At 37.7% G+C, this 12,156-nt stretch overlaps 2 protein-coding genes across 4 annotated transcripts in view; one reads left to right on the top strand and one right to left on the bottom strand.

Moving 5' to 3' along the window:
- Positions 1 to 1,311: 1,311 nt before the first annotated feature.
- LOC21395961 (zinc finger matrin-type protein 2) lies at positions 1,312 to 5,684 on the bottom strand. 2 transcript variants are annotated; one of them, XM_024172663.1, is made up of 10 exons: positions 5,586 to 5,667; positions 5,262 to 5,342; positions 5,086 to 5,113; positions 4,878 to 4,954; positions 3,668 to 3,700; positions 2,433 to 2,511; positions 2,269 to 2,321; positions 1,929 to 1,989; positions 1,726 to 1,808; positions 1,312 to 1,599 (listed from the first exon to the last, which is right to left on the bottom strand). In XM_024172663.1, the coding sequence occupies exons 1-10, from the start codon at positions 5,625 to 5,627 to the stop codon at positions 1,510 to 1,512; spliced, it is 627 nt and encodes a 208-aa protein (XP_024028431.1). In that variant the 5' UTR covers positions 5,628 to 5,667; the 3' UTR covers positions 1,312 to 1,509. The 2 variants fall into 2 exon arrangements, with proteins under 2 accessions (XP_024028431.1, XP_024028432.1); XM_024172664.1 differs by having other exon boundaries at positions 1,313 to 1,599; positions 5,607 to 5,684.
- Positions 5,685 to 6,135: 451 nt separating this feature from the next.
- LOC21395960 (probable protein disulfide-isomerase A6) overlaps positions 6,136 to 12,156 on the top strand; it is an 11,086-nt gene continuing 5,065 nt past the window's right edge. Inside the window, exons 1-10 of one of the 2 annotated variants that reach the window (XM_024172661.1) lie at positions 6,137 to 6,421; positions 6,993 to 7,077; positions 7,423 to 7,520; positions 7,700 to 7,755; positions 8,144 to 8,261; positions 8,471 to 8,498; positions 8,608 to 8,672; positions 8,836 to 8,992; positions 9,075 to 9,196; positions 9,400 to 9,499. In XM_024172661.1, the coding sequence (XP_024028429.1) occupies positions 6,267 to 6,421; positions 6,993 to 7,077; positions 7,423 to 7,520; positions 7,700 to 7,755; positions 8,144 to 8,261; positions 8,471 to 8,498; positions 8,608 to 8,672; positions 8,836 to 8,992; positions 9,075 to 9,196; positions 9,400 to 9,499 (984 nt within the window). In that variant the 5' untranslated portion in view covers positions 6,137 to 6,266. Of the gene's footprint in view, positions 6,422 to 6,992; positions 7,078 to 7,422; positions 7,521 to 7,699; positions 7,756 to 8,143; positions 8,262 to 8,470; positions 8,499 to 8,607; positions 8,673 to 8,835; positions 8,993 to 9,074; positions 9,197 to 9,399; positions 9,500 to 12,156 lie in introns of both variants that reach the window. The other variant, XM_024172662.1, reaches the window with a different exon arrangement.

Genomic DNA, 12,156 nt, shown 5'->3' with positions numbered 1-12,156 from the left:
TTTCGGTGTTATTTTTGACCCTAGATTAAAATTAGAAGGTTTAGAAAGTAGATTAGATAACTTAGGTGAACTTTTAGCCATCGACACTACTGACCAATTTCCTATTATAAAGGAAAAAATATATTCTCTATATATCTCTTACGAAAGTAGGTTTAGAAACACACCTTGTGTTAAACAACCGCAACAACGAGACGACAATTCGCATTCATTCTTGAATGTTTTTGGGTTGTCTAAGAAGAAGAAGAAGACGACGACGACGACTCAAGGTTAAGAAGAATCTGGGAGTGGATCTTCATCAAGAGGTGGCGGCGGATTCAACGAGTTAATGGCGTACCTGAGTGAGGGTTGAGTTATAGACAGTAGTGAAATGTTTGATTTGGTTGAGTGGTGGAGGGCACGAGCATTAACTTGGCCGATCCTAACACGACTAGCAATGAATATTTTTTCGATCCCGGTCTCCACTGTTGCAGCCGAACAAGCATTCAGTACAACCGGTTGAATACTTGAAGAACGGAGAAACGCGTTGCAGCAGGATATTGTTGAAGCTTTGGTGTTCATCAAGGATTGGGACCGTTCCGACCAACGTTTACACGATACAGTCTCACTGGCAAACCAAGAATCGATCGACAAATTTAATAGATTAACTTTTAATTTTCAAGACGATCCTTCTGCTTCAAATTAAATTTTATTATTCTAATTTATAAATATTTATTTACTTTGTAATTTCTAATTTGTATAGTGTTATTGTAATCTTGTATAGACTTTGTAAGTTCGTCAAATTTGTAATTCGTCCCACAATGATTTTATTCTTTTTTCCTTACCAAGTTTTTATCCCAATTGAATTTTTCTTAGTAAGGTTTTTAACGAATATAACATAAAAATATAATATAAAAAAATTTTAAAATTCGGACATCAGGCAGCCCGACCGGGCACGGGCAGACACCTCCTACCCAAAGCCCGTCCATGGACAATTTTTGGGTCGGGTCGGGCGGCCCGAATTTTCAGACAGTTCGGGTTTGGTACTCGGGTAAAAATTTCACGGGCAGAACCCGTCTAAAGTTTCAGCATTGGTCTTTAGTAGTGATGCTGCTAGAATTTTCACGACAATTACACGTAACCATCAAATCCATTATTTGTTTTTTGTTTTTTAATCTTCTTTGCTTCTAATATTGATTATTTAATTTGGCAGTTCATTTCACCATTACAATATTCTCCTTTTTGTTTTGTTTTGTTTTTTATGAAAAGAAAGCATTGCATCCTCCTTTAAACTGAAGTAAGAAACGATCAAAAGAAACCATCAACTAAGCCCCTTATAAATTTAAAACAATTCTCTATTTAGTGTACGAAAAGTTTCTTTTCAAGCAAGAAAAAAAAATGGAAAGTTACTATTGTACAAGTCTGCATTGCAATCTAGAATTTGGCTTTGTCTCTACAGAACATTGAGTTAACCAAGGGATAAAATACAAATAATGCTATTGAAAATTGCACTGGCGAAAGCTATTCCTGAAATTACTTCTTCGATGAACCGAAACCCCCGAATCCCATCATAGCTGCAATATCAGGATCCACTTCTGGTTCCTCTTCTGCTGCCTTTTCTCTCTGAAACCAAGACAAACGAGGGAAGAAAAAAAAACACGGGAAAAGTGACGAGAATCAATTCAACATTCTGTGTTTTAACCCTAGTCTTTAATGAGCTCATTTCTTAACCAAAGCAGTAATGCTAACCTTCTTTTCTTTCTTCCTTTCTCGACGCTGGCGTTTCTGCTCCTCCTCTTCCTGCTGCTGCTTTAGAATCCGCTCATCAAGATCTAAGGGAAGAAAGCAAACAAAAAATGAATTATCCATTCTATTCCGAGCCTCGGGCACCAAACTACTGGGGGTAAATCTATAATGTAAAAAGGTCTCTTTTTACTTCTTAAGAGTCTAACCTTGCTCTGAAAAGCTCCCAGGGTCTTTCCTCTTCTTCAGAACTTCAAATCTCTCCTGGACCTGCAGGCCATCCAAATTCACAGCTTCACATACATCATTCCCACACAAATGCGCAATAATAATAATTGACGTATCAAGGCAACATAATGACTAAACTTTTCAGTAAGCCTTCTCCCCATATAATAAAAATACACCTACTTGAAGGGGAAAAAAAAAAACCCAGGACCTAGAAGGGCATGCAGAACATGTATTTGGTAAAAAAAATAAAAAAAATAAAAAAAAACTCCATCTTCATTATAAATTAAATAAAAAAGTAAATAACATTTTCACCAAGTCTACCTGTTTAAGAGATGCCCTCTCTACTCGCATGGACATACCCAAAGCTCTTTGATCTACAAGATAGATAGACAGATAAATAAATAAAGAAATAGATAGAGTAATAAGAATCTAAAAGATTGAAATAACAAAAAAGAAAGAAAGACAGAAATTGAATGATCACATACGTTTCTTTCCATTTATATGATCCAAGTAGTTTGCAGAGTCCTTTACCACACATTCACAAACTGAACAGTAATATCCAGCCTGCAAAGAACCAAATACGTCCCAAACACATAAACACTGAGCAGATAGAAACGTCTAAATATAACAGCACTGCTGACATAACAACTAAACTCAACTCAACCAAATGATACCATAGTTCTTTCCTTACAGTGCTGCTAAAGACTGCATCATACGACCATCCTCACTCAGAGGAAATGCATCAACTTATGCTACTCTAGATGGTATTAGAAGCCAAACGACTTCACATACCACAAACGAAAAGGCCTACTAATTGCCCCTTATAAACCATCACTGTAACCAACAAAGTAACGATTCACTTATAAAAATCATTTGAAGATAGTTACCACTAAGGTACTATGGTCGACTGTCATCGTGTCAGTTCATGCTTAGCTCTACTGAGAAGGAGAAAATATCCAGGAATATCTCTCTTCTAGATAGATCAACCTCATGTAGAGAGTATGATAAGAACCTGGAAACGGATCAAAGAAAAACACAGAATACAAGAATCTAACACTGAATAACCAGAAAAAGGGGTCCTGGCTCCTTTTATTATTGAATCACTTTCATTCCAGCATTACACAGTGACTTCGTCGGAAACCTTAGAGAATCAATCTAGAGAAAATATAAGGAAGAAGACTAAGGGATTTCGAGGACCCTCTACCTCCCAATGTCCGCTCAAAGCTCTAACAAATTCCACACACCTCTCCTACCCCTCTGCTCTCCCTTATAACCTCTCTGACCGACTAATCTAACAGATTCCTCTAACCAACTTTGCCACCTCAGCACTGCCCTCCACTGCCTCGGTCTCCACGCTCACATTCCCTCTTTTACCCTTTCTAGAATAGGTGAATTTAATAGGAGGCCTAGGCGGGAACCTATCAGTGTACTAGAGAGATCCACATCCACAGGGAAGGAGAAAACATCTAGTAGTGTCTCTCTCTGAAAGAGATCTATCTCGCGCTATGTTTACCACAAAGGTATTGTGGTCCACCGTCATCATGTCAGTTAATGCACAATTTTAGTGGGAAGGAGAAAACATCCAGTAATGTTTCTCTCATAGAGAGATCTACCTCAGGTTATATAAGGAGGACAGAATTACATAATCTAAATAGATTTAATAGTAGTTCAGGGGGAAAAAAATGGAGTAACAAAAACTAGTGCACAAATGAAAAGATACCTGTTGACTGAGAGGTGCTATAGGAGTAACAACCTGCAAAAGACAATTGAAAAATAAGAAAACAACCACTAGAAAAATAAGTAACTAATTATTAACAAAAAGCAAATACATAATATGAACCATATGAAAGATCAGAGCAAAATAATAATAATAATAATAAATAAATAAATAAACCCACAAGAAAGCTAATTTGAAACTATTAACCTCAAGCTTTGAAAATTCGAAAGGGAAAAAGAAAAAAACACGCAAAATACTATATGGCAAATAAATCACCAAGCAAAATAGAAACAAAAGAGAACATAACAAAAAATATATTCAATTATATGTGCATTAAAAATTGGTTTACAGCGTCATACAACTTGCGATTGCTACTTGGAAAAACAAAAAGCATCCTAAAATCTTAGACCAGAGGTTTTAAACAGGACAGAAAAAAAAATGATAATAATGAAGAAAGAGGGCCTTGATAGACTAGGAAACCAAGCACGCATCTTTAAAACCCGGAGTAGACCATTAATCAATTTTATGTCAGGTTCATTGTGGTCCCAAAACAAAATCAACAAGCGCCAAAATTTCTTGCAAAGCTGTAGAATGCAACTTAAATTATAGTAGAGGTATTAAATTGAAGATATTTTACTTCCACCCAACCCCAGAAGGCATATCTAATTCCCAACACTTAGAACGGCAGAAAATACGAATTAAATGTTAACTCTCAAAACATTTTCTTTGGTAGTCTCCCTTCCTCCATCTAGGCATGTGTAGTTAGGCCCTCTAGAGAGGCTAGAATTTTGCTATTGTCTCACATGTGGATTAAAGCTTCCTTCAGATGAAGTAACAGTCATTGTAATACTAATAACCATCTCCAAATAGACGCCCCATTTAAAGCGTAGTAGCTCTTCATGTGCCAGCCGCTGGTGCACTATCTCAATTCTGAAGCAGCTATACTTGCTAGGAAAGATTAGACAACAGAACAACTCTCTGACCCCTCTATCAGTAATAATCAACAATCATAACTTCAGCATGTATGTTGCATACGAAAATGAAAAAAATGAAATCCCCGACTCTCTCATGAAATGAATTAGGTTCATTCGCATATCAAGCGGTGGCAGCGGCAACTAATTTAGTCCTCCTCAAGAAATTTTACTGCCGGTGCTAAAAACTAATAGTTCAGCAATGTCAACAAAATACATAAAATGAAGATCTAGCAACTTACTTGAGTTTTTCCCAAGCGAGATTCAAGGTCCACTTCATAATCTCTATGTTTCAACGGCTTTCTTTGCACTGGAGGGCCTTTGGATGCACAGAAGATATGTCAAAAACGCTTGAAACCCATCTTTCTACAGTCCAAAGGGTTCATCAATCCGTTCCAATTCATATTTAAAAAAAAAAAAAAAAAAAAAGCTCAACATGAATCAACTTACATTTGGATTGATTTTTCCCCTCTGCCTCCTAAAATTAAAATTCAGTTCAGCAAATTAGCAAAGAAATGTCACTAAGAGCCCCAAATCAATTGCAAAACCCCCAAATTTAAGAAGTAAAAAAAAGATAAAGCAAAACACAAATAAATTGAGAAACTTTGAAGTGAAAAAAAAAAAACCTGTCTTTCGCGCTCCCGAGCTCGTTCCAAATATTCTTCTCGATCAAATTTCCTTCTAAAGGTGTTATCAACGCCAAGTGCCTAACCATAAACAATCAAAACCTTGAAATTCCGCTACGTAATTGTACACTAGATAATTTACAACAACAAAAAAAAATCAATAAAAATAAGTCCTTTTTTGGCTAGATTTTGGGAGAGTCAAAAAACTCAACCCAAGTGCGATACGAACAGAGGGAAAAACAGAAATTAAGAATTTCATATTCACTAATAATCATCTAATAAAACCTAAGAAAATCGAACGCCGGAGCTAGGGAAGTAAATAACCAAACGAAAAACTCGACTGACATTGTTGCTGGTTTGAGCCATGGCTGCGAAATTCCGAGACCTAAATTGATGCTCGGTTGAAATGTAATTGAAAAAAAAAAACTCCGAGCAAGCAGATAAAGACAGAATTTAAACTCCCTGAAAAAAAAAAAAAAAAAAAAAAAAAAAAAAAAAAAAAAAACTCCGAGCAAGCAGATAAAGACAGAATTTAAACTCCCAGGAAAAAAAAAGAAAAAAAAAATTTGAAGAATTTTAGCAATTGTCTCTGATTAGGTCGGGACGCTGAAGATTATTGAATATTGAAGGAAGATAAATGGGTCTGGGGCCAAAAGAGAATATCCTCTGTTATTAAAAACGACATTGCGTTTCCTGAGTTGAAACGAACGATTATTTTCATAATTGCCATCGAACTGTACTCTGTTTTAAAGTGCCTGATTTTTTAGAAGCCGCCTCTAAACGACATATCGTTTATAGCCTAAAGCTTTGCCGTCGTTTATTTATTTTGGCTAGGACGTGTGAAAGAAGACAAAGGCAAGGATCATTCCATATCCCGGCCAAGCCAAAGCTAAAGAAAAATCCAAGGGAAACAGACTCTAAATAAGGGGAGACCAGACTGACCAAGAGCATTTCCGGAAAAAGAACAGAAAGAAAAATCAGAAGTGAGAATAAAAAAAAGGAATAATGTTGAGCTCAAAGTCCTTCTATGTTATCAGAACCCTAGCTTTGCTCTTTGTCTCGTCGGTTTTCGCTGACGACGTCGTCGTCCTCACTGAGAGCAACTTCGACAAGGAGGTCGGCCAAGATCGCGGCGCTCTCGTCGAGTTCTACGCTCCCTGGTACCTTAGATTTTCTTTCCTTTTTTTTTTTCTCTAATGTTTTCTGTTTGGTTTCTGAGGAAATACGATAGAAATGACAAGAAAGTGTTGTTGCTTTTTGAGGAGTTGTTTCTTCTTTCTGACCGAACAGAATTTCGTACGTCTATGTGGTAGTTGTGTTGACTTTTTCCGATTCGATCCGTTACTGTGATTGCGTTTTAGATCTGTTTAACGAATTGATCGTCGAGCCATTGAAATTGTGAAAACTCTTGGTGAAATTCTGATCGATTTTTGGATTAAATGTTTCTGATGATCGTTGAAAAGCTAGATATTTATGAAATTTGTTCACGTATGTGTATTTTGTCTGCTTTATATATATATATATATATATATATGGTAATGCTAAAGCATAACGTAACTTGACGAGAAATTGAATAACATCTCACATTCTGCAAAATTGTCCACTATAGATGTCTATAGTTTTTAGTGTTTTTCAATTGTGTATATTAATTTATGTTTGCTAGAGTAGGCTGCTTTTGAATTATATCGTGATGAAATTGTTGTGGTATTATTTACGCTCTTCGCATGGCAGGTGTGGGCACTGTAAGAAGCTTGCACCGGAGTATGAGAAGCTCGGTGCAAGTTTTAAGAAAGCAAAATCTGTTCTAATAGGAAAGGTCAGATCCCAAATTAATTTTATCCTTGTCATATTGTTGATAATTTGGTTGATGCTGGATTTCCAAATTTAGGGTTCTTAAATGATTTTATTATTTCATGAATTGATGGGATGTATTCTGTATTTCATCTCAAGTGATACCCTTGTAATTAGTACCAAACCATTCTTCCAGCTAATTGATATGATTAGAGCCTTCTTCCTTGAAGTTCCTGAGAAGTTCATGTATTAACCCTTTTGTAATCGTGGATTCTCCTGTCAGATTTTAGTTCATGATTTTATTTTTTACAAGATATATCTGTGTGTGTGTGTGTGTGTGTGTGTGTGTGTGTGTATTGGTTTTCGGTAGGTGGACTGTGATGAGCACAAAAGTCTTTGCAGTAAGTATGGTGTTTCTGGATATCCCACGATCCAGTGGTTTCCAAAAGGGTTCCTTGAGCCCAAAAAGTGAGTGCACTCTTCCTCTATTTCTCATGAAATGGTTTAATGGTTTCAGAAATTTTTAGCCAGAAGAATTGACTGTAAAATCGCGTACATTAAGATTTCATTATGTAAACATTCACCACACTCGTAGCTCTCAGTATTTGTAACCTAAGTATTTTCCGATCTCCTTTTACCTGTTTTAGGTATGAAGGTGCACGTGGTGCTGAAGCTCTTGCTGAGTTTGTGAAAAAGGAAGGAAGTATTACTCTGATCTTGTAGTTTACTTGTCTTCAATTATGCTTTGTTGATTAAGGTGGTTCTGATAGAATGAAGGTCCACTTCTTGTCTTGGTTTACTTTGGTGAATAGATCCTAATTCGATTCTAAAAACTTTCTCTTTGGCAAACATCTTGGAGTTCGAAATGTCTAGCAACTTTCTTCCGTGGAAACTCCAAAATGTGTATTTTCTGTGTGGAGGGGCGTGGCTTTGATTGTTTGTTTCTATCGTCTCTCCTATTATCCCGAATCATTTCATATGATTTTGATTTCTGCACACGATGGATCAGTGTCAACTCTAGCCCAGTTGCTTTTGCATGCACTCTTGACATTTGTCTATGTAGAATATGATTGATGATGCTTTGCAAACAGGGACCAATGTGAAGATAGCTGCAGTTCCATCTAATGTAGTGGTACTAACACCACATGACTTTGATGAAATCGTCCTGAATAACGAGAAGGATGTTTTGGTGGAGTTCTATGCACCATGGTAAGGATATATAACGTGTTCTTTTTTTCTTTTGCGGGTGTACTTAGTCTGTAAGGTTTCTTTCGTATACTGCATTTGAGAGAGTACTTTGAGACATAGTTGTTGACTAAACCAATGGAGGTGGAAAAAAAAGTCAATATCGGCACATGGTGTTTGCTAAAATGCTTTTCCTTGGCTCTGATTTTGAAAATATTCCCTCTTCATTTCAGGTGTGGCCACTGCAAATCCCTTGCTCCTGTAAGTATAACTTGCTAACTGCTGAAAAAATTTGCTCGCAAACATCTTTATATTAGTCTTGAACAACTGATTTGCTAATATATCTTCATTGTCCATTTCTTTTATCTAGATATACGAGAAGGTTGCATCAGCATTTAAGTTGGATGCTGACAAACACAGGGACTTGGCTGAAAAGTGAGTAACAAAGTTTAAATGTTTTTCTTTTTTGATAATAATAAAATACTGGTGTGCTCTATTCTATCAAATTCTGTACCTATACTATGACAAGATGCCCAGTAAATAACTTCCTATTTAGAGAAAATAGATTTGTCTGATGTTAAGATGCTTTCTTATGCAGGTATGGAGTAAGTGGGTATCCCACGTTGAAATTTTTCCCAAAAAGCAACAAGGCCAGAGAAGATTATGATGGCGGCAGAGATTTAGATGATTTTGTAACTTTCATTAATGAGAAATGTGGGACTAGCAGAGATGGAAAAGGACAACTTACTTCCAAAGTTGGTTACATATTGATTCAATTTTTGACTGGATCATAATGTATTTCCATTTCCTTATCAATTTGTATCTGTCTTGATGTGGGCTGGTATAGTTGCAGCGCTGAATGACTTGGTGAAGGAATTTGTGAATGCTGGAAATGATGAGAAGAAAATCCTCGCCAAGATAGAGGAGGAAGTTGAGAAGCTTAAGGGCGCCACTGCAAGGTTAACACAATCGCTTGTTTTCTTGGGTAGTTGAAAATTACTTAAAAGCCACATACCAGAAAATGTGAACATTTGGTGGCTGTCCCTCGTACTAATTTCTTTGTTATATCATTAGCAATTACAGTAGCGCAACACTGTTCGTGACATTGCAAGTTTTTACAGTTTTTTTAGTGTTGTCAGTTACCTTTTGTTTTGATTTACAGATACAGTAAGATCTATGTTAAGGCTGCCAAGAACAGTCTAGAGAAAGGTGCTGATTACTCCAAGAAGGAAATTCAGCGACTTGAACGCATGCTTGAAAAGGTATACTTGATACTTTTCTTTTTTCTTGTGTTAAGTTCATGAGAATTTTGGTGAAGAGAAATTCTTATTAACCAAAGGAAATACAGCCCTAATATTTATACTTGAGTGGCCGGCATCCCAGTCCACTTATTCTAGGAAAGTAAACGGAGAATCCCACAAAATTAGGAATCTCAACAAACTAGGAAAGTAACTAAATTATGAATCAATCAATTCAATAACTGATCCTATTTATTAGGAAACTAAATAAGAAATCCTAATTTACAAAAATAACACTATCCTAATTTATATAACCTAATTGGCTCCTTTCTACACTCCCCCTCAAGCTGGGTTGTATATGTTATACAATCCTAGCTTGGAGTTGAATTCATCGAAACTTCTTCTTGGAAGGGCTTTGGTGAGAACGTCAGCCAGCTGCAATTGTGTAGGGATGTAGCTGAGTAGAACTATTCCATTGTTGATCTTCTCTGAGATGAAGTGCCTATCAATCTCCACATGCTTGGTCCTGTTGTGGTGTACTGGATTTTTAGCAATGCTGATGGCGGCTTGGCTGTCACTAAGCATTTTAATCTGGTCCTTACAATCAATTCTCAACTCCCTTAGTAATCGTTGAAGCCACATTCCTTCGCAGATGCCCAAAGCAAGAGCACGATATTCTGACTCTGCACTGCTTCTTGACACCACTGATTGCTTTTTGCTTCTCCATGTAACAAGATTGCCCCAAACAAAGGAGCAGTAACCACTTGTGGATCTCCTTTCAGTTAGTTCTCCAGCCCAGCTAGCATCTGTGTAAACCTCTATCTTACGGCTTTCACACCTTTTGAAGAGTAAACCGTGGCCTAGTGTCATCTTTAGGTATCTAAGAATTCGATTTACAGCCTCTTAAGTGTTCCTCATTCGGATTGTTCATGTGTTGGCTAACCACACTCACTGAGAATGCAATGTCTGGTCTCGTGTGTGAGAGATAAATCAACTTGCCCACTAGCCTTTGATACTGTCCTTTATCCACTGGAACACTTTCCTCATCTTTCCTTAACTTCAGGTTGGGGTTCATAGGCGTCTCTGCAGGTTTACACCCAAGCATGCCAGTCTCTGTTAGCAAATCTAAGATGTACTTTCGTTGGGATATAACAATCCCTGCCTTAGACCGAGCAACCTCCATGCCTAGAAAGTATCTTAGAGTACCAAGGTCTTTAATTTCAAACTCAGTAGCAAGTAAGCTTTTGAGTTTGATAATTTCCTCTGAGTCGTCTCCTGTTAAAATGATGTCATCAACATAAAGGACGAGAATAGCAATCTTGCCTCTTGGTGAGAATTTCATAAATAGAGTGTGATCGGCCTGGCATTGACTGTACCCATTTGTGACCACTGTTTTGGTAAACCTATCAAACCAGGCACGAGGTGACTGCTTTAGGCCATACAATGACTTTTTCAGCTTGCACACTTGACGGCTATTTGAAGGGTTTTCTAGGCTTGGTGGTATTTCCATGTAAACATCCTCTGCAAGATCCCCGTTCAGAAAAGCATTCTTGACATCGAGCTGGTGCAAAGGCCAGTCTTTATTTACTGCTAGTGACAACAATACACGAACCGTGTTCAACTTGGCAACAGGCGCGAACGTTTCCTGATAATCAATTCCATATGATTGAGTGAATCCCTTTGCGACCAGCCTAGCTTTGAACCTCTCAATACTTCCATCTGCTTTATACTTAACAGTAAATATCCACTTGCAACCCATAGGCTTCTTCCCTTGAGGTAACTCTACAAGAGTCCAGGTTTCAGTACTTTTTAGGGCTCTGATTTCTTCCTCGACAGCCTGCTTCCATGCTGGATCTTTCAAAGCTTCCTGAATGGAATTAGGAATCTGTACACTATCAAGAGCTGAAATAAATGCTTTATATGATGGCAGCCATTTTCCATATGCCACATATCTCCCAATAGGGTGGTTTGTACATACTCGGACACCCTTTCTTTCAGCAATAGGCAAGGCAGAATCATCAATAAAAGGAACAGGAGGCTCACGAGTTGAAGAATCCATACCTCTGTGAGAGTCTGAAGCAGGAGGGTCCGGTTTAGGTTCTTGACAGTCTTTGACTTGAGTGATGTTCTCTAAGTGCTCAGTAGGTCGTCTCCTCCTAGAATAGACACGGGGTTCCTGACAATTTGTACCAAGTTGAGGTTGGGTGGACTCGGTTAGATCATTCTGAGTGGTGTGATTCGGGAAGTTGGATGGCTCATGGAACTGAGACTCGGATAGTGGACCTGATGTGGATCTGAGACTCGGATTTGAGGACTCGGAAGAGGAGCTGAGACTTGGATTTGAGGACTCAGAAGACGGTAAGGAGGCTGGATTGACACTTTGGGGTGAAATGTACACGGATTGAGTGTCTCGAAGGATGTCCCAAAGCTGAAATTCCCTCGAATTCTCCCCCTGAATTGCAGGTTTGGGAAAATAAGATTGGTGTTCAAAGAATGTGACATCCATGGAATTGTATGTCTTTCTAGTGACAGGTGAGTAGCACTTGTACCCCTTTTGATGAGAGGAATATCCTAGGAAAATGCATTTTAATGATTTGGGATCAAGTTTGGTTCGATGTTGTTGGTGTATGTGAACAAATGAGGAACAACCAAAGATTCTAAGTGGGAGATCGGAAGAAAAG

The sequence above is a fragment of the Morus notabilis genome, unplaced genomic scaffold (assembly GCF_000414095.1).
Source record: "Morus notabilis unplaced genomic scaffold, ASM41409v2 Scaffold279, whole genome shotgun sequence".
NCBI lineage: Eukaryota > Viridiplantae > Streptophyta > Magnoliopsida > Rosales > Moraceae > Morus > Morus notabilis.
This window is presented reverse-complemented; position numbering and strand designations above follow the sequence as displayed.